Genomic DNA, 21,618 nt, shown 5'->3' on the forward strand with positions numbered 1-21,618 from the left:
ATTTTTTTGGTAAAGTATATTAATTAAAAAAAATTGAAAAGAAAGGAGAAAAAGACATACTTGAGTATAAAGAAGAAGAGAAGGAGCTAAAAGAGAAAAGAAGAGAACAAAAGATAAGATAAGAAAAAAAAATATTTGTGTTTTTTACATATAGGGAAAAAGAAGAAGAAGAAGAAGGAAGAAGACGGTCTATTGTAAAATTAAGGATTCTAGGTTTTTTATTGGGATATTCTATCAACAGTTTTATAGATAAATAATTAAATATTAATATTTTTAATCATTCCGTTGGTGATCCTGTCTATAATATTTAATTTAAAATTTTAATTTAATAAATTTTTTTTAGAAACCGCTAAATATCACCGACGACTTTTCAATATGTCAGTGATTCTGTCTGTAACATTTAATTTAATCTAAATTTTTTAGAAAACCATCAAATAACACTTATAAGTGATGACTTTTTAATCTATCAATAATTTTATCTGTAAAGAATAATAGTTAATAGTGCAATTGAAAAATGAATAGTTTTAAAGCTCTCTAAAAAATTCCGACAGAATTTTTTGTTACTGATTTCTTTTGTAATTGACATGATAAACAGTATTCACAGTTTATTAATATTTTTGCTATTAGATTTTACCCATAAAATTAATTCTGTAAGTAATTTTATTGGTAAAATCATCACATCATCCTTTTTTTACTTTGTTTTAATTATTTTGTTTCTCACTATAATTCTCTTGATATATATATATATAAAAAAAAATATTACTATTGGTAAAAACTATTTATAAATTTTTTACTAAAATATTTTCTCATATTTTTATTTATAATTATCGATTTTATATAATAGTGTAACATAAAATCAACTAATTAAGAAACAAGAAACAAAACAATGAGTGGTTGATAATACATTCATTATCGAGTCTTTGTCTCTTCGTGGTTGAGAGGGTAGAAAGCCCTGCTCATATGGCAAGGGGATGAAGTTATATGTTGTTGTTTTGCTCGTGGGGCAAATGACTGAAGTTTTGTATTGTTGTTTTGATTTCATAAAGGCTAGCTTTGAAAACCTTTTCTCTTGTAGACGATGAAGAGGAAGTTGTGCCAGGGAGCTAGAGCTAAGGAGGGAACCCAATCATATAACTTGTGTCTAGTTGGAAGATTTCTCATGGATAGAGGGATCAATTTCAATGCAACGAGGAACAAGATAACAAGCTTGTGGAGGCCAGGAAGAGGTATAAGTAACAAGGAACTAAATGCAAGACTTTATCCATTCCTGTTCTTTCATTAAAATGATTTAAATTGTGTAATAGAGGGTGCACCATGGACATTTGATAACCATCTGTTAATTACGCATCGGTTACGAGAGAGAGAGGTTCCAACACAAGTCCTCTTTAATCACTTGGAATTTCAGGTTTAAATTAACTACCTACCAATCGACTATATGTCAAAAAGTATCAGTAAACAGATTGAGAATTTTATTGGTGCGTGGAGTATGGCGGCGGCGACAGCAACAACAACAACAACAATGATGTGTGAAGGAGTTATATATGTGTATGAGTCATGGTAGATATCTGGTTGCCATTGAAAAGATGGAAAAAGATATGTCGAGGAGAAGGAGATTGGTTGCTGATACACTTTCATCACGAAAGGTTACCTGTTTTTTATTTTATTTGTGGTAAACTGGGATATTCAGACAAAATTTATGATAAGTTGTTTCAATTATTATGAGTGGACGTAACGAAGGGTAAGCGTGAGTAGATGAGGACGAAACCAAGAAAGGTCATAGGGGAAGATAATAGTGGATGACTTAGGGATGCTAGGCTTCCAGCCGATGATGGTGCATAACAAACCCTTACATCAAAGCTAAAAATCCAGGATCATTCAAAAGTTATGGTGGACAGGAAGATCTATATGAATAAGAAGCTGGATACAGAAGTACAAAATCGGAAGATTGGGTCGAAAGGACCAGGCCTTCAGTTAATGATTGGTAGGAAGAAAAGGAGAATAGATTATAACCCATCAAACTCAAAGGGTACAGATATGGATGAGAATTACTTCAGTGATGGGATTTCTTTCTCCATATGAGAGATTGACTACCCAATCAACAATAATTTAGTAATAGCAAGACCTAAAAACCAAGCTTGCCACGAGCTATGAATTGTCAGCTGGAACTGCCAATGACTTAGTAACCTTCGAGCAGTTTAAGCTGTGCACGAGCTCATTTTTACGAAGAGGCTAGAAGTTGTTTTTTTTTAAAATGAGAAACCCTAGTTACTATTAATAGAATTAAGTCTATTATAAAATAAATAAATTTTAAAACTTGCTTTTCGTTTGACAGACAAGGGAGAGAGGAAGGAATAGCTATGACGTGGAATTTTAACGAGACCATTACGGTGATAAGAGAATACTCTTCAAATCACATTGGTATGGAGGTAAACGACAAAGAGGATGACAGATGGAGGATTCTAGGCTTTTACAGGTATTTATATGGGAATAGGCGAATGAATTCTCGGGAGCTCATCAGAAATAGAAGGAGACTTCTAACTTTACCATGGGTATGCATAGGGGACTTTAATGACATGCTTGGTGTTGAGGACAAACAGGAAACTCATGATCATCCATAGGTTTTGATTGATGGTTTCCATTAAGTAGTGCAAGGGTACAAGCTTATTGATCTTTCTCTTGAGAGTTATCCTTACACTTGGGAGAGAGGCATAGAGGCCTCAACTTGGGTTCAGGAAGGATAGATAAAGTTCTTTGTTGCGGGGCTTGGTTTTGAAAGTTTTTAGATGGCAAGCCAATGAATTTGAAAACTATAATATTATACCACAACCCTATCATGCTTGTAGTGCATAAAATTGTTGGACCTCAACCCTATTATAGCCGCCCAGATTTGTTTTAAGAATGCTTGGTTGGGGGAGTTAGATGTAGTGATGTGGCTGGGTATTCATAAGAGAAGTCCATTGATAAGGGTATCCTCGAAAGATTCATGCACTTCTTCAACCGACTAATGAGGTGAGTAAAAGGATTACAGAATAAGTTTTTAAAAATCACTGAATGCCATAACAGGTTGGACTCACTATGTGAGAGGGAGGATTTGAAGTTACAAAGGCTTCTGAAAAGTACGAGACGAGTTAACTAGACATGTTGCCCAAAAAGATGAGTACTATTGGAGACAAAGGGTGGAACTTTTTTGGCTTGAAAAGGGTGACACTACCTCAAATTTCTTTTATGCATCAGAGAAAGAAAAGGAATAGGGTTCTAAAATTATAGGATAATTATGGTATTTTTCATGAAAATATAGAAGGAATGAGTGTTGTAGTGCTAAAGTACTTCAATAAAATTATTCTGCTGGGAGTGGGGAAAGTGACAGATTAAGCAATAACAACTGCTAAGTTGTGTGTGTCACAAGATCATAATTCGGCTCTCTCTTAGCTCCTTTCTCGAATGATGAGTTGAAGTAGGTTTTATTTCACACGGCGCCGAATAACCAGGGCCAGATGGTCTCAACCCAAAATCTTTCCAGCGTTTCTGGAGCCTTATACGAAGGGAGATGTGCATGACAGGCAAAGGATGGTTGTAGAGGAAAAAATTCTCATATTTGCTTTTTAAAACTTTAACAGTTCCAATCGCTAAAGGTGAATCTCCTTAAGTTATGAGAGATTAAAGACCGATATCTTCGTGCAATATTTTATGTAAAATTATTTCCAAAGTCATAACTAACAGGTTAAAGTTTATACTGCCACTCATAATAGCTTCTATCTAGGCGCGCAACCTTTATTCCTGGAAGAACAACTTCAAATAATGTGATATTAGCTTTTAAAACTATTCATTATACGAAGAGACACAATAAGGGTAATAAAGGATTAATAGCTCTAAAAAATAATATTAGCATTACTGGTATATATTCATGTTGTTTAGAAGTTGTGTGGTCTGCTATCATGCTATCAGTAGCGATCAATAAAGAAAGAAATCAATCACACCTACTAAATTAATGCCCATATTTTAATAGCACAGCACCATTTTCATCTACAATTCAAGATCTCTGCTGAGATTTGAATCCCATTTAAAGCAAAGGATTGCCTTCGCCCACCTAAATGAAGAATTATTTCAGCAATCAAACTGGCAATTTAGGTACACCAGCACATGACCGCCCACCATTTAGACTTTCTTTAAAGGATGGTCTCGTGGAGCCCCCTCACATGGTAAGACCCTGACAGGGATGATGATAATGAGATAAAATGTTTCTTTCCCTTGCTAGACGAGTTAATTGGCTTGTTGCAGGCAATAATTAAACATAGCATAATTTCATTATAAAATCGCAGACCATCGTTGACATGCAATTTTTTAGAGCCATGAATCCATCATTGTTGTAGAGCCATGAATCATCATTTAGTGTGTTTAGATTTCTTACGGGGAAAAAAAACTTCAAAAAAAAAATGATTATCCTTAGTTTATGTTGTATTTGGATATCGTGTGAGAGGAGACAATTAGTATAAATAGAACGTGTTGCATGTTGTTTCTATTTTAAAAATATTGAAATTCATTCCAATATTATTATAAATACATATTTTTTTATATATTTTTTAAGACAAAAACCAACTTGAGATTCATTTTTTTCTGGGTTTTCATATTCAACATATTCTATTTTGTATTGTTTCGAGGTGAACTATCCACATTTAAATTAGTTTATTTTAACAAATTATTTCTCGACCCTTTCATAAAATCGAGCCATGAATGATAAATTGAAAACATGGAGAAAAAATCGAATGATAACCAATCATTCCTTAAGTCGACTACTCCGTGTCACAACCACAATGATCTTTGAAATCGAATGATAACCAATCATTCCTTAATTCGACTCTAAACATTTTCTGGCCTACAGGCTTATCTGGGCTAGGCCTACATTGCAGCCACTCGACGATTTCCGCGACCCCTCTTCACAGTCCCATGGCATGCCTCTTTCTGATTTGGACACAAGAGTTTTGTTCGCAAAATGGGTCCAATTTGGGTGTATTGCTATCTGCATGGGTCATCAAGATTTTAATCCATGGCGACAAGCATGTTGGGGGTGGGGTGGCTGGAATCGAGAGCAACTGATGCTTCCTCGCAGCTTTCCACATGCCCGACTTTACAAGCAAACATCCTTGAGCATGGTCCCCCCTGCATAATTTTCCATGGAGATGCTTCACAGCATCACCAATCTCTTTTCTTCTGATAAAATAGACCTCCCAATTGGCTTATTATATAGCTCATCGGTCAGTGAGGAGCAATTGAAAAGCAAAAAATTGCTAAAATATATCGCTTTTTCAATGGTATAATGCCGTTTTTTTCTCCCTTCTCTCCCCCACAATTTTCTTTCACTTCGTAGTTTTATTGAAGGAACACTGTTCCCACATGTTCTTCCACCAATTTTACTTGTTTTAATTTAAAGAATCTGCAGTTATTCATACAAGGCTCGCTTACGAAGAACGTGTTTATTTTGACGTCTAACCACGTTTTTAGAAGATCTTGATTTGTTTTTTGGGCTTCAAATATTTTTTTTATATTTTTTTAATTAATATTTTTTCAAATAAAAAATATATTTTACTGTTGAAGTCTCTCGGTGGCAGCCGAACGACAGAGGGGCCAAGCGTTTTAGCAGTGTGTAAGACATGAAGAGGGACATCCAGGCCCACTCGACAGAGGCTTGAATCTTGTTATCATAGAAAGAAAAACTAAAATGAAAGTGCGGCTTAGGCTGTCTAGTGAATGCTAGGCCCAAGTGGACCTCAATTAGGAACTACTAGTCAATATCCCCGCAAGTTGATTTAAAAAATATATTTTAATACAACATAATTTGTTAATTAAAAAATAAAAATATAATATTTGTGTTTAATATAATGAATTGTAAGAAAACTATAAATGCTAATTAAAAACTAAAATGAGAAGCTGATTTTCCAGCCAAAAGTAAAAAATATACAAATACAAATACTTCACCGTGAATATCCTTTTCATATCATATATTTTCTTTATGGTTGTTAAGTACATACGATTTTTGCTCTGGTAGATTTGTAAAAACAATATAAATGATCTTAAATCTAATAAGAACAAAAATCAAACATAAATCAAAATAATATATTAGAAGTATTATGAAATTATAAAAACCTTCCAAAAGATTTATTATTATTTAAAAATGGCTAAATTAAACAGTTAAAATTTAAAAAAATGAATATTAATTAAAAATAAAATAAAAAACCTAACAAAAAAACAACAAACTGCTGGGTTTGAAAGACCAGCCCGCATGCTCGGCTAAAAAGATAAAACCCCAAGAGCACATGCATGATTTTCCCTTTTCTTAAAACAATGACAAGGAAACATGTCATTTGCTTGGGAAGATGACTTCTCGTTCATAGTTATTTATCTTTTTTGATCATATATGATGATTGTAAGAATTTTAAGTTTTTAATTATAAAACCGTAATTTTAACTTGTTTTTTACTTAGACACACCTATAAAAAATCCCAGGAAAACCCAACCAAAATAATAAAAACTTGATGGGTTTCAATCTATTTTTTCTGATATATTCAAAGAGCAACACTCACCTTCATGGACTCGATACTTAAAAAAAAAATTATTAACATTTAGATTGATTTTTTTATGACTGGAATGTTATTGATCAAATACTTTTTTTTTCCAATGAATTTCTCACTTCTTTCTTAACATCTAGCGATTAAAATATAAAATAAAATAAAATTTAAGATGGAAACATAAAAAACCTAAAACAAAAGAAAAAATATTAAAATATTAAAAACTAAGGGACCAAAGTGAAGTTTTTTGTATACCAATAACGATAGAAAACAAGCTTTTTGTTTTTTTGTTTATGTTACTCTTGATCCTTGTAATTCTTTGAATTTTTTAACAAAAACCTAAAATTAGGATGTAAAAATATTTCTATGTAATTCCTTTCGCACATTGGGTTAATTTTCATGACTCGTTAGGATGGTAAAATCAAATATCAGAACTTAATTCAAGCAATTTCACCCTGATATGACATCTCCCCTGCCTTGCTGAAGATATTTGAATATATTAATCTTTTTGGTCAACAAGCAAATTTTGTAAATGAATCTGACCCTCTCGTACGTAAATGGGCAATGAAAGCTGGCCAAGCTTGTTGTGGAAACATTGAAATTGAGCTTATCTATCACGCCCACAACCCAAGACTCCCTCGTATCTCTCCTCCATGCCAGTTTACAGGCCACCGTCTTTCTTATCAATTTAGACTTGGTAGTCTTGTTCTCTATCCCTTTTGCAATGCAAATCGAATGGATAAAATCGGAAGCCATTATCCTAGAATGATCATAGCATCGATCGGCAGCATGTGTCCACAAGAGCTGAGATCAACAAAACGTGGCACTCCTTGGACAACGAGCTAGAGATCGACTCGTGCATGCATGATGCAACATGCGCCTAATTAAGGAAGCGGCCAGACAGCCTTTTTCCTCACAATTGAGCTCATCGTGAATAGAAATAAGACAATAAATTAGTATATCGGATAGTAGATAGCAGAAGAGGAGATAAGAAAAATGGATTCTCTCTTAAAACTTAATGTATAAATGAAAGGAAAGCCATAAACTGCTACATCCGCAAAGCTATAGACCACGATGGCAATGTTTTTCTTCCTCGGAGCTTTCTTTATCTCTTCTCCAAACTTACAGAACCAAAATAAAAATTCTTCTCCATGAATATTAATTAAAAATAAAATAAAAACCTAACAAAAAAAATAACAAACTGCTGGATTTGAAAGACCAGCCCGCATGCTTGGCTAAAAAGATAAAAGCCCAAGAGCACATGCATGATTTTCTCTTTTCTTAAAACAATGACAAGGAAACATGTCGTTTGCTTGGGAAGATGACTTCTCGTCCATAGTTATTTATCTTTTTTAATCACATATGATGATTGTAAGAATTTTAAGTTTTTGATTATAAAACCATAATTTTAACTTGTTTTTCACTTAGAAACACCTATAAAAAAATCCCAGGAAAACCCAACCAAATTAATAAGAACTTGATAGGTTTCAATCTATTTTTTCTGATATATTCAAAGAGCAACACTCACCTTCATTAAACTCCTTTCTTAAAAAAAAATTATTAGCATTAAGATTGATTTTTTTAATGACTAGTCAAATCCTTTCTCTTTTCTTTTTTTTTCCCAATGAATTTCTCATTTCTATCTGAACATCTAGCGATGAAAATATATACAAAAAAAATTTAAGATCGAAACATAAAAAACCTAAAACAAAAGAGAAAATATTAAAATATTAAAAACTAAGGGACCAAAGTGAAGTTTTTTGTATACCAATAACGATAGAAAACAAGCTTTTTGTTTTTTTGTTTATGTTACTCTTGATCCTTGTAATTCTTTGAATTTTTTAACAAAAACCTAAAATTAGGATGTATAAATGTTTCTATGTAATCTATTCCTTTCGCACACTGGGCTAATTTTCATGACTCGTTAGGATGGTAAAATCAAATATAAGAATTTAATTCAAGCAATTTCACCCTGATATGATATCTCCCCTGCCTTGCTGAAGATATTTGAATATATTCATCTTTTTGGTCAACAAGCAAATTTTGTAAATAAATCTGACCCTCTCGTACGTAAATGGGGAGCATTTAGATATAACACGTCCACCCTTGCGTAGACATGAGCAATGAAAGCTGTGGAAACATTGAAATTGAGCTATCTATCACGCCCACAACCCAAGACTCCCTCGTATCTCTCCTCCATGCCAGTTTACAGGCCATCATCTTTCTTATCAATTTAGACTTGGTAGTCTTGTTCTCTATCCCTTTTGCAATGCAAATCGAATGGATAAAATCGGAAGCCATTATCCTAGAATGATCATAGCATCGATCGGCAGCATGTGTCCACAAGAGCTGAGATCAACAAAACGTGGCACTCCTTGGACAACGAGCTAGAGATTTGTGCATGCATGATGCAACATGCGCCTAATTAAGGAAGCGGCCAGACAGCCTTTTTCCTCACAATTGAGCTCATCGTGAATAGAAATAAGACAATAAATTAGTATATCGGATAGTAGATAGCAGAAGAGGAGATAAGAAAAATGGATTCTCTCTTAAAACTTAATGTATAAATGAAAGGAAAGCCATAAACTGCTACATCCGCAAAGCTATAGACCACGATGGCAATGTTTTTCTTCCTCGGAGCTTTCTTTATCTTCGTCTTGTTTCTTCTCCAAACTTACAGAACCAAAAGAAAAATTCTTCTTCCGCCTGGTCCCTATGGACTTCCTTTAATCGGTAACTTGCATCATTTTGTATTGTACAAATCACCCCCTCACCATTACCTGTGGCAACTCTCGCACAAATATGGGCCGCTTATGTCCTTGAGACTAGGTTTTGTGCCAACTCTGGTAGTTTCTTCAGCTAAAATGGCCAAAGAGGTTATGAGAAAGCATGATCTGGAGTTCTCTGGGAGGCCTTCCTTACATGGCCAGCAAAAATTGTCTTATAACGGCCTAGACTTGGCTTTTACACCATATGGTGGTTATTGGAGGGAGATGAGGAAGATTTGTGTTCTTCGACTCTTTAACTTGAAACGAGTGCAATCTTTTCATTCCATTCGTGAAAATGAGGTTTCTAGTATGATTAAAAAAAAAAGGAAAGCTGCCGATGCTTCCAGGACTGCCAACATGAGTGAAGCAGTGACTGCCCTTACAAGCTCCATAATTTGTAGAGTTGCCTTTGGGAAGAGTTATGAGGATCAAGGTAGTGAAAGAAGTAAATTTCATAACCTTCTTAATGAAGCACAGGCCATGGCGGCTAGTCTTTTTGTTTCGGATTATCTTCCTTTCATGGGATGGATTGATAAACTCTCTGGATTGATGGCTCGCCTGGAAAAGAATTTCAGCGAATTTGATGTTTTCTACCAAGAAATAATTGACGAGCACCTGGATCCAAAGAGAACCAAACCTGAGAAAGAGGACATCATTGACGTGTTACTTCGCCTGAAAAAGGAACGCTCATTTGCATTTGATCTCACTCGGGATCACATCAAAGCAGTGCTAATGGTCATTAATAAGTTTCTCAATTCATTTTGTTTTTGTCATGTATAGCTTTCACTAGAGATCCTTTAGTTTTCTACCGTGGAAAAGATATTATGCATCGCTTCTTATATATGTAGACCTTTTTTTTGTTGTTGGCAGAACATATTTATTGCTGGCACAGACACAACTGCAGGCACCTTGGAGTGGGCCATGACAGCTCTAATGAAGGAACCTAGAGTGATGAAAAAAGTTCAAGAAGAAGTTAGAAATCTAGTTGGTGACAGAAAACTCGTGAAAGAAGACGATCTCTTAAGATTACCATATCTTAAGGCAGTGGTGAAAGAGACATGGAGATTGCATCCAGTGGCTCCATTACTACTCCCACGAGAAACAATACAAAATTGCAACATAGATGGTTATGATATACCAGCCAGAACTCTAGTTTATGTGAATGCGTGGGCTATCGGAAGGGATCCTGAAGCGTGGGAAATCCCAGAAGAGTTCTATCCTGAAAGATTCTTTGGCAAGTCTATAGACTTTAAAGGACAAGATTATGAACTGATACCATTTGGTACCGGTCGAAGAGGCTGTCCAGGGATACATATGGGAGCTGTGACTGTGGAGCTTGCATTTGCTAATCTTCTTTACAGCTTTGACTGGGAAATGCCGCAAGGATTGAAAGCTGAAGACATGGACATGGATGTTCTGCCGGGTCTCAGCATGCACAAGAAAAATGCTTTATGCCTTATGCCTAGGAACTATTTTCATATATCAAGTGTTTGATGTTGTAATGTACGACGGAGCCATATCAATCTGTCTCGTTTTATCCACACAAACAGGGGTAGTTTCCCTCGCCGTTATAGCTAGCTAGAACTTGAATCCTAGGCCAACTGTTGAAATTTCACCAATTTCTCCTAGCTGAAAGCATGTGATCACGACCAGCATAGCTTCGTATCTTGCTGCTTCTTCTTGTCATCTATTATACTGTTACGAAGTTTCACCATTATATCTTCGTATAGCCGGTTATAATTTATAAATAATACATGTACTGTACGTTGATAAGGTTGTAAGTTTTATGAAATGCCATCAAGAGATTATTCAAGCGAATTGTTGACAGCACAAGAAACTCTGTCATAGGTTGATAAATTCTGATTCGTATATGAGAATGATCCTGGTAGTTCATTCAAGGGTCAGTAAACCTGGCCGAAATGCAGAATGTGGCCAAACTTAAAATTATTTTAACTCAACAATGAAACAAGTCACGGATTTTCCCGAGGCACTGAAATCTCTCTTCTTGTCATGGTATTGCAATATTTCGGAAAGAGGCGTGCTCATACTTGATTCAATTTATCATAGTTGCTGTTAAACCCGGTTTTAGTTTGATTTTATTTAAAACTCGGGTTATTGAGTCATAAGTCAACTTTCAAGTTATTAGATAAACTTGGATAAACAATATCATCTAAAAAAAATTATTATTTTTTAAAATTAACCTAGTTAAGTTTTACTTAAATTTAACTAAATTAATTCATCAAATTAAATTAAATTTAATTGAATTAATATTTAAAATAATTCAAAATAAAATTTTATTTAGGTTAATCTTTCATTCACCGAGACTTAACATATCTTATATCGGTTTCATAACCATACAATATATCACTAATTTTAACTTATAAACAGTTTAAATTAAAGTTATATTTGTTTTTGTATTTTAAAAATATCTTTAAAAAATTTTATTTTTTATTTTATTTTAAATTAATATATTTTTAGTATTATTAGATAATTTTAATATGCCACTATTAAAAATAATTTTTAAAAAATAATATAAAAAATTTCTAGGATAAGCCATTTTCATCGACACCTAGCCAGTCTAAGCCTATGAGCTGTGATCTAGCACCGGGTTTCCAGTATATACATGTTTTGCCGTAACAGTACTGTTGGCATATGATTAAGGATTAGTGCCATCATTCAACTTTATCCTTACAGGGCCACGTATAACTTTGGTACGTCTACGATGTATGGCAATATATACACCTTTTCATATCAGATGAAGCATGCTGACCTCGATCAGTAGAAAAGAAGACTAAAAATTATTAATTTAATACCTTTTCAAGCATAAAACATTTAAAAAATATGTTTAATTACAAAAATAAACACTACATAAGTTATAAATTGCTTCCTCAGTTTAAGTTTTCATCAATTTTGAAATTAAAATAAATAAAAATTAATTTTAACCAATTCTTTGGTTTTAATGATTAAACATTTCAAAAAATAAGTTTTAGAAAGATTGAAGTTTCTATTTTTTATAGATATTTTTTGTTAAATTTGTATCTAATACAAAATCAAAGAAAGATTAGCAAAAAATTAATGTTAAATTGACCTTTGAAAAGTTAAAAGGGCTAATAAAATAGGGACAAAATCAAGGAGTGGTACTTTTTAGTTCTGAAAGAAATTTACAGATGTCCGTGATATTATTGTTTGATTTTGTTTTGCATCATATTTCTTGGCGGAACAGGACAGAAACATCTGCTGTTACCGTGAATGGGCCATGACCTTTCTATGAAGAATCCTGAGGCAATGAAAAAAAGCTCAAGAAGAAGAAGTTTAGAATTTGTTCTGGGAAAGAAAGGGTTTGCAAATGAAGATGATGTCCAGCAATTATCTTATCTTAAAGCTGTGGTTAAGGAGAACATGAGATCGCAACCACCACCACCATTACTAAGGGGATACGAAATACCAGCCGAGACCTCAGTCTAAGAAAATGCTTGGGCTACTAGAAGAGACCCAAAAGCTTCGAAGAATCCATGAGAATTAAGTGCTACTCACTCGAAAGGAAATGATGTTGAGCTACTACCATTTGGCGCTTGTCGAAGAATTTGTCCTGGAATATTAATAGGACTTGCCACTGTGGAGCTCTCACTTGCCAATCTTCTTCATAAATATGACTGGGAAATGCCATCTGGGACATTGATGATGTGCACCCCGGTCCTGTTCCTCGCATGAGGGATGCTCTCTGCCTTGTGCCTTAAGGCATTTGTGTGATGGGAAATGTTACATGCAGGAGAGATCGCAACCACCACCACCATTACTAAAGGGATACGAAATACCAGCCGAGACTTCAGTCTATGAAAATGCTTGGGAGACCATGAGAAGAATCCATGAGAATTAAGTGCTACTCACTCGAAAGGAAATGATGTTGAGCTACTACCATTTGGCGCTTGTCGAAGAATTTGTCCTGGAATATTAATAGGACTTGCCACTGTGGAGCTCTCACTTGCCAATCTTCTTCATAAATATGACTGGGAAATGCCATCTGGGACATTGATGATGTGCACCCCGGTCCTGTTCCTCGCATGAGGGATGCTCTCTGCCTTGTGCCTTAAGGCATTTGTGTGATGGGAAATGTTACATGCAGGAATCATAGCTCATAATTAGATATTTCCTTTTGTTCAATATCAGCTGATTGATTACTATACGAAAGAACGCACAGCATAATCCAGGTTTTAAACTATGGTTGAGCCAGCCCTACAGGCCACCCTTCCAGTAAACTGTCTTTTGTTAATGACACCCAGAGATTGCAACCAAAAGTGCCATTACTAGTCTCCCGAGAGAGAAATCCCAAAAGGGCAAAATTGGTCGGTACGAAACACCAGCCAAGGTTTTAAACTATGGTTGAGCCAGCCCTAGAGGTCACCCTTCCAGTAAACTATCTTTTGTTAATGACACCCAGAGATTACAACCAAAAGTGCCATTACTAGCTCCCGAGAGAGAATTCCGAGAAGGGGCAAAATTGGTCGGTACGAAACACCAGCCAAGAGGCCCAAGACCATAGTCTATGACTCTTATGTTAATGCGCGGGCTTATTGGAACTGGCCATGAAGCTTGGAAGAACCCGTACGAGAGATTCTTGGACAGTTCTACTGACTTGAAATGACATGCAGGTGAGCTAACACCATTTGCTCTTCCGCCTAGTGTCTATGGACATAAAGGAGCTAGTGGGTGATCAATGAATTATTGGCGTTTCTACAATAAAATTTGAAATACCGAAGACGAATACTTACTTCTATTCGCTCAATTTCAGTTTAGTTATAGTAACTGGAATAAAAAATGGAATGCAATACCATGATCGACCCAGATTTTTATGCATTACGATTCTTGGTAAAACAATTGAAATTTGAAAGCATTGTTGTTTGAGTTTCATCTCAGAAGCCGTTTGGGTGCAGCCATCATTCTATATAAAAGATTTGATACAAGCTGCCACTGAAATCATACAATTCTCCTAGGCCTCCAAGCCATCAAGAGCCAGCCCATAAAAATTGTTTCCGTGAAGAAAACAGAAAAAATGCGGGGGCAATTGAAGATTGAAAATATAAAGCAATTAAAAATGAACGCAAATTACAGCAGTTAATGCATGCGATGGTACAATTCTCTACATTGAGAGAACAAAATTTCTTATTGGAACCTGGGAATTGTTAGTTATGACCTGCGTAGCCTTCCTCTCTTGCCAGTTTTTTCTAGAGAAGAATTTGCGCTTTTATTTGCCGATGGAGAGCGGCCCTGCCTGCGTCCAGTACTCTTTCCAGCGGATGAAGATTTTTTTCCACCTCTACTTTGACCCGTACCAGAAATCTTTCCACCACGTATGCTCTTCTTTTCTGTCTTGCCATTGACTTGATCATCACTGGCGTCACTTTCATCATTGCTATTCTCTTCTTCAGATTCTGATGCATCCTTTGACTTCCTCTTTCTGGAGTTATCAGTAGCTTTAGCAGGTCCCTTTTTTCCACTTTGCTTAACATGGTCTTTACTCCCAGGCTCCCCACTACCTGCAGAATAATAATAAATGAACAGGTCAAATTCAACTTCTCATCACTGATGAGTCGTACCCTCATAGGTGTCTTCTCGTACAAGCCTTTTGCTTATCAGAACAAAGAGATCAAACATGTCTCAATCACTGAGGCCACGTAGAAATTGCCCATAACTATGTTTAGCCCATGGTAAACAAGGCAGAAATCTGGTTACCAAAACTACTTATGCATGTTTGCTCCTAGCAGATGCAAAGGTATTATTTATTTATTTTGAGGAAGGGGTAGAGGAATTTGCCAATGAGAAAATAAATCAGTGAATTGTACATTTAACATTTAGCATACCTTCATCAGAAGCTTTTCCATCATAGACATCAAGCTGTTAAGACCACAAGTGTTGCACATGAGTATTCATGTAATTAGCATAAATCAAACAGCACGCACACCTGTATACACAGATATACACCCACACACCAACTTTGATAATGCCATATCTAAAGAACCACGTAATAGCCAACAAAATACAGAGGGACTTTAAAACGAGTCATTTGTCACTGCCAAGGATTCATGACTGGGAATTCCATGGAAAATTCTGAGGATCCATATTTTGGAAGATTTAGTATGGATCCTCAGTATTTTGAACATAAGCCTGCAGTGTCAATCACATGAACTGAGTTATCTTCTTAAAAGGACAATGGCCGACCAACATGAGCATGGTGTAATTCCAAAACATACATCTTGTTTCCACTTTCCACCATTTTTTATTTTTTTTTGAGAAAACACCAAAAGTTAACAATAAGTAGACTTTTGTTGCAACCATATAGTTGCTTTATTTTAATGATGACATGAGTATGAGCAAAACAACACCATGAAACCATAAATAAGAAACCAGCGACCGAACCTAATGGCACGGAAAAAGCACTTGGCTTGCAATCCCAGGAAGACCAATTCTAAACTTATTACCTGATCAAGTCCATCACCAACATTCGTCCTGTCAACTATGACCATGGAATGGCCCGTGCCACATGCAACACTAGAAAGGGAAAAGCTCTCATTGTTAAGTCCAAACAAACAATTGAAGCATATATTGTTATCAATGCATAAATTTTAATTAAATAAATATAATAACAATAATACTAGTACTAGTAGCTGCTCACCCAATAACATGCATGCCCTCCAGAATATCTACCTTCTTGGGCACTGCTGAAGACCTGAAGTGCAGAAATAAAAAAAAAAAAGTGAAAAGTAGAGATAAAATAAAGGACCACATAAATGCCAAGTGTTAAAAAATACATACTTTTGACCATTAGGGCCGTATCCCAGTTCTCCATTCAGAGCATACCCCCAACTTATGCAGGAATTATCAGCACCAACAAAATGATGCATGTTTCCTGAATCCATGCAACGTAAATTCCAACCACTGCATGCAAAAAGGCCCCAAAAATTGGATATTTATTTTTTACTTGCACATCAAAACCATTTTATTGAAGAAATGAAGGAATCTCAAACTTTGTATAAGCCATTAATATCAAATATTCCAATACACAGGCGATTCACAAGTTAACCAACATTAGTATCAAAAATTATATTATTGTGCAGGCATTGCTAAATCAAACATAATGAGAACACAGAACATCAATGTCTTTACATAATAGCAGAAAAGGATTCATAAGAGAAAGTAGAGCCTCAATGACAAAACAAAACAATTAAACGCTGCTAAAACAAAAGTGAAAAAGATGACAGTAATATAAAAATGGCATGAGGAAGAAACCTTAAATCCATGAGAGGTTTAGGATACATCCAGTCATCACCAGTATTTTTTATTTTGCCCCACATATACAACTGTCCACCTCCTGGAAATTGGAACAGGATCACATATTTGGAAAGAAAATTTACTAATACAACAAGGCTGAACCAGAGCCAGCCAATGGCTAGTTTGAAAAGCTTGACGGGGTATAAAATTATATTGTAAATCATGCCCTCTGAATAATATATATACCTAGATATCATCTGGAAGCCATTCTAAAACTTCCCATCTAATTGATGAATGATATTAACAATGCATCAAGTCATCTTAAAAGCATCTACATTCAACAGTGATGCTCATTGTCATTTCCTAGATCATGAATCCATCTTCTAACTCTATATTGAGAAACCTTGTGAGCACCATATTTTGGGATGGCATTTAGTCTGAATAACAATCAAAACAAGTGATGCAATCCAAGAAAAGAAGAAATTTAGGCCTTTTTTGACAATTTTGTTTCTACTTGTCTGAGGCATGTTATGTTCCACAAATAAAATTGTCCAGTCCTCTAAGTGGTCCAACCTATGGTTTTTAGCATCCCTCAAAAAAAAATCAGTATAACATGCCAGTCACTAACATATAATACCTGCAGTACAAGCAGAACTCACAGAACCAGCTGAAATAATTGCACCAGGAGGCAAAACATTGTGCTTTGAGAAGATGTCCACGCGCCGAGGGACCCACTCATCCTTCTGCTCTCTATGTCCAAGCCTACAAGGCAAAATCATGGAATTACATGAATTTTGAAATAGAAAAGAAGCAAGGTACCATGTCACCATGTACAAGATTTCAAAATCTTTAATTTATCTAAGACCAAAATGCTTCAGTTGTCCACAACAGTATGACTCACAGAGACCAGTGTCAAGCACAGAGTACAAACCTTCCATAACCTCCGAAGCCCCACCTAAACATACCAACAGAAACAATTTGCAAATATAAGTGAATTTTAGATACATGAGAATAAAACAAAGTGTATAAAGTGGATCACGCAGGAACGTACTTACGTGTAAACATAACCATTTGAATCCACAGCCACTGAATTCCCATAATGAATTGGCCAATCAACAAACAAAAGTGTGTCAAAGAGGGTGTGATGAAAATTGAGAGACAGGAGAGGGAATGTGTTAGACAATAACCTGTATGATTTGTTCCACATGCAACTTTCACAATGGTTTCCCCAGCAAGAGAAGCTATCGCTTTAGGGCGAGGTTGGGCTTCATATGCCAGCCTGACCGAGCTGTCTTTTGTATTGTACTGCAAGCACCCAAAGTCACATTAAATTCTGTAACTGGAAACAAGTAATGACATGATGAAGTGTAGCTACCTGACAAGCACAAGTTACTTAATTTACAAAGAGATGAACTAGATTCCAGATATTTTGTACACTCCTAAAACATTTAAAAGCCTCAAAAACGACCTACATCAATCAGATGTGCCTCTTAATGTAAAAGGACAAGAATAAATATTTTTGCAATGCTTGGACTGCTGTGGTGCCATCTCAGAATACGGGAAACTGGACACAGAAAAGTGATTTAAAAAGGCTTAGGATATTTAATGGTAGAAAGTGATTGGCAACGCAAACAAGTCAGAAGATTTGACTTCTAAATTCACTATCAGATGGTACCATGCACCTTTATTACTTCCCTGGGTACCCAAGCTTGATGCCAGTACAAATAACATACACAAAGGGGGCCGTATAAATCTGTTTTATACTTTATTGTTACTGTTGAGCTTAGCACACAAAGCCACAGAATGCAGCTGCGACAGTGTATCTAGGATGATTCAACATTAATGAAATGCTCAGAAAATAAAAGAAAGATCTGCTTCAAACATGCCTCTTTGTCTGTTCCATGTCCAAGTTGACCATACTGTGGAAGGCCAGCAGATCTAGATACCAAAAGAACATTTTGCAAATCAGTAAGTAATCTGAGTAAAATGATAACAATTAGCCATGAAGTTGTTCAGCTGTACAACCAAGAAAAACAGAACTCAAACACGTCCACAAACCATACAATATAGAAGCTCCTTCAACAGAGGATAACCACACCGTGAAGTCAGCGCCACAAGCAGTAGTTTTGACATCAGACACAAGACAGCGAACAGGAGATGACTCAATTTCTACAAAGAAGTAGAGCAAAAGAATGAACTAGAAGGTTGGTATCTGAAATTGGACACGTCAGCAGACATACAACAAACACTCTACATCCAATTAACCTCTTTTAATAAAAACATGCAACTTATATTAATAGCATTTCTTTTTTAAGCTTGTTTTGAAAATGCAACAATCCAAAGCTAGTCAAGAAAAGAAAAAAATATTTCACACCCTTCAATGAGAATATCAGAATGATTTTTAAATGCAAACATCCTATCCAAAGTATCAAACCCTTGAAATTCCATTCAACATGATCTAGAAGATGGATTTACCATTTCTTGCTGAGCCAGAACCCAGCTGCCCATGTTTATTCCAGCCAAATGCAAGAGATAAACCATCTTCAGTAACCACTACTGAATGGCTCCTACCAGCTCCAGCTCTAATAAGTTTATACCTTCAGAGAAAACCAATAAGGGTTAGTAGAAATATTTATCAACATTTCTTCAGTTAGCAAAAAAGAAATTTCTACAATTCTTTCTAGATAAACTCTTCTCACAATAATCATATAGTTTCAAATCATCAGACCTGATTCATTTTTTATAAAGGCGAAAAAAAATATATTAGAAAGAAGGAAATCCAGGAAGACACAAAACTGCCAACCAGGTCACTAGAGCAAGGTACTCCATTCAGACAGGTTCTGAATTGGTGCAAGGTAGAACGACAAATTTCTTTAAAGAACAACTCTTCTTACAATAATCACCTATTCCCAGTTACACAACCACATTCAGAAGTCACAAAAATGAATTTTGAAAATGAGCGGGACAGATATAATTTTCCAGTGGCATCTTCCGCTGGTCAATATCTAGATAACTTGCTATAGAGTTAAAAATAAAAGTTATGAAAACTCTTCCAAAATAGCACTAACCATTCCCTCATGCTATAACAGGTTCACACAAATCTTCAAGCCTTTCTTCTAAACTGTAAATTTTGCATAAAGAGGTGTATCCTGGTATTTCCCTAAGTATGGTAAAAAGTATTTTCCATTGACAAACATTCTTAAGAGATTTCTTATTGTGAACCAGGTACAAACACATCATAGAAATGACAAACAAGCATATGAACAGTCTATACTCATAACAATTTGCATGCTCCCTTGAATATTACATGTCATCATTTTGACAAATAAATGCAACAGATCAAGGTCTGGAAGCACTTCCTGCTCGGTGATGTCACATTTTCAGACCACACCACACCCAACACCAAAGAAACGAGGACTCGGCCTAAATTTTTCGTTAGAACTCAGAAATTTTCCAATCTCACTCCCAACAAAAACTCATATCTGCTTCTATCGTGCCTGGTAACCCTGCCAATGACCATAAACTCCTAAATATACTTCTATTGATGCTGATCAAAAACCTAATCACACAGAAACCTAAGAAATCCATACAAACTGTATCAATTTCAAAGCTCATCCTTTCCCCAGTTACTTCAAATGCAATACCGGTTAGAAGTCCACCTAAAGATCCAAAACAACTCTCCTATCTACATGTGCATTACAATAAGCCAATCAAATATAATAGCAATGGCTCCAAAAACATACTTGGAAAGTTCAGAAACGACTGTTGGTCTATCGCGCTGAATGGCGTCTCCGTGACCCAGTTGCCCCCTCTGTAAACACAAGCTAAGCTCCATTAATTGACTGATATTAACATAGACTAGCTAAATTTACCAGACAGCTTTAGAGATGAGTTGAGTCCGTGCCTCATTGCGTCCCCATGTGTAGCAACGCCCCTCAGCATCCAATGCCACACAGTGACACGACGCTACACCAAAAGGTGACGTAATAAAATAACCAATCAGAAGTGCCAGTTTATATGTGCTATACACGTGTAACCAGGCAATTGGGGAAATGAAACTCACCGGAACCTGAGGCAACGACGCGGATATCGACACCAACAAGAGGACGTAGCCGAGTAGGGGAGACCAAGTTGCCTTCCGGTGCACCTTTCTTGCGACCAACATTATCCCAACAGGCGGCGCCACAGAACAACAGCTCCCCTCCTTTCTCTTCTACCTTCGTCTCCTCTGCAGCCTTCTTCTCCGCTTCAACGGCCGACATTTCCGGCGAGATTGAAAAGAAGCTGGTAGAAAAAAGGCGCAGATCTAACAGTTGGTGTTTTAGATGGAGAGTGGTGAACAGCTGAGATGAAGTAAAATTGGCGGGAAAGAGGGGGTAACGGCTAGTAGAGAGAGATCGACGGCGTTAGGGTTTAGAGATTTGACTGTGAAAGGAGAGCAAGGTAAGAGAACCCTAATTTTCAAAATGGAAGCCTGAGAAATTAGAGAATAAAGGAATAAAAAGGGATTGTTTGGCTCTTCGAGGAAGAGCTACTTTTTATTAAGTAATAAGCTAAAGGTTTTAGGTAATGTACTGTTTAACCATACTAATATACTGTGATTACTATATTATTTTTTTATATAATTTTTCCATTTTATTTTTTTAATTTTTAAAAATATTTTTATTAATTTTATTTTTTAATTGAAAAATTAATTGAAAAATTAATTTTTAAATTATTTTTTAATATTAAATTGATTGAAAAATTAATTTTTTTAAAAATATTATTTCTTACTACAGTGTTTTTTCATATATTTTTTTGTTTTTTGTTAAATTTTTTTAAAATTATTTTTTTATTTTATTTTTTAATATTAAGGGAGTTAAAAATTATAATTATAATATATAAAAAAAACTGTAATTTTCCTTTTAAATTAATGTTAATCACCATAGTGTTTTTTTCCATATAGTTTTTTCTGGTATCTTTTATGTTTTTTTGTAATAATTTTTTTAAAAATTATTTTTTTTAATTTTATTTTTTAAATAT

The 21,618-nt window shown here is 35.3% G+C and overlaps 2 protein-coding genes across 2 annotated transcripts; one reads left to right on the top strand and one right to left on the bottom strand.

Moving 5' to 3' along the window:
* Positions 1 to 9,100: 9,100 nt before the first annotated feature.
* LOC105140129 (cytochrome P450 83B1-like) lies at positions 9,101 to 10,977 on the top strand. The gene is made up of 2 exons (XM_011046830.1): positions 9,101 to 10,065; positions 10,201 to 10,977. Exons 1-2 carry the CDS (start codon positions 9,178 to 9,180, stop codon positions 10,822 to 10,824), a joined length of 1,512 nt encoding a protein of 503 aa, XP_011045132.1. The 5' UTR covers positions 9,101 to 9,177; the 3' UTR covers positions 10,825 to 10,977.
* Positions 10,978 to 14,294: 3,317 nt separating this feature from the next.
* On the bottom strand, positions 14,295 to 21,137 carry LOC105140130 (protein RCC2 homolog). Its single transcript, XM_011046832.1, has 16 exons — positions 20,660 to 21,137; positions 20,501 to 20,562; positions 20,340 to 20,407; positions 19,072 to 19,193; positions 18,660 to 18,765; positions 18,483 to 18,534; positions 17,784 to 17,901; positions 17,652 to 17,682; positions 17,528 to 17,551; positions 17,234 to 17,358; positions 16,615 to 16,696; positions 16,141 to 16,263; positions 16,001 to 16,054; positions 15,807 to 15,876; positions 15,189 to 15,222; positions 14,295 to 14,864 (listed from the first exon to the last, which is right to left on the bottom strand). Exons 1-16 carry the CDS (start codon positions 20,856 to 20,858, stop codon positions 14,515 to 14,517), a joined length of 1,620 nt encoding a protein of 539 aa, XP_011045134.1. The 5' UTR covers positions 20,859 to 21,137; the 3' UTR covers positions 14,295 to 14,514.
* Positions 21,138 to 21,618: the final 481 nt, after the last annotated feature.

This window comes from Populus euphratica, unplaced genomic scaffold (assembly GCF_000495115.2).
Source record: "Populus euphratica unplaced genomic scaffold, PopEup_1.0 scaffold98.1, whole genome shotgun sequence".
Classification (NCBI taxonomy): domain Eukaryota; kingdom Viridiplantae; phylum Streptophyta; class Magnoliopsida; order Malpighiales; family Salicaceae; genus Populus; species Populus euphratica.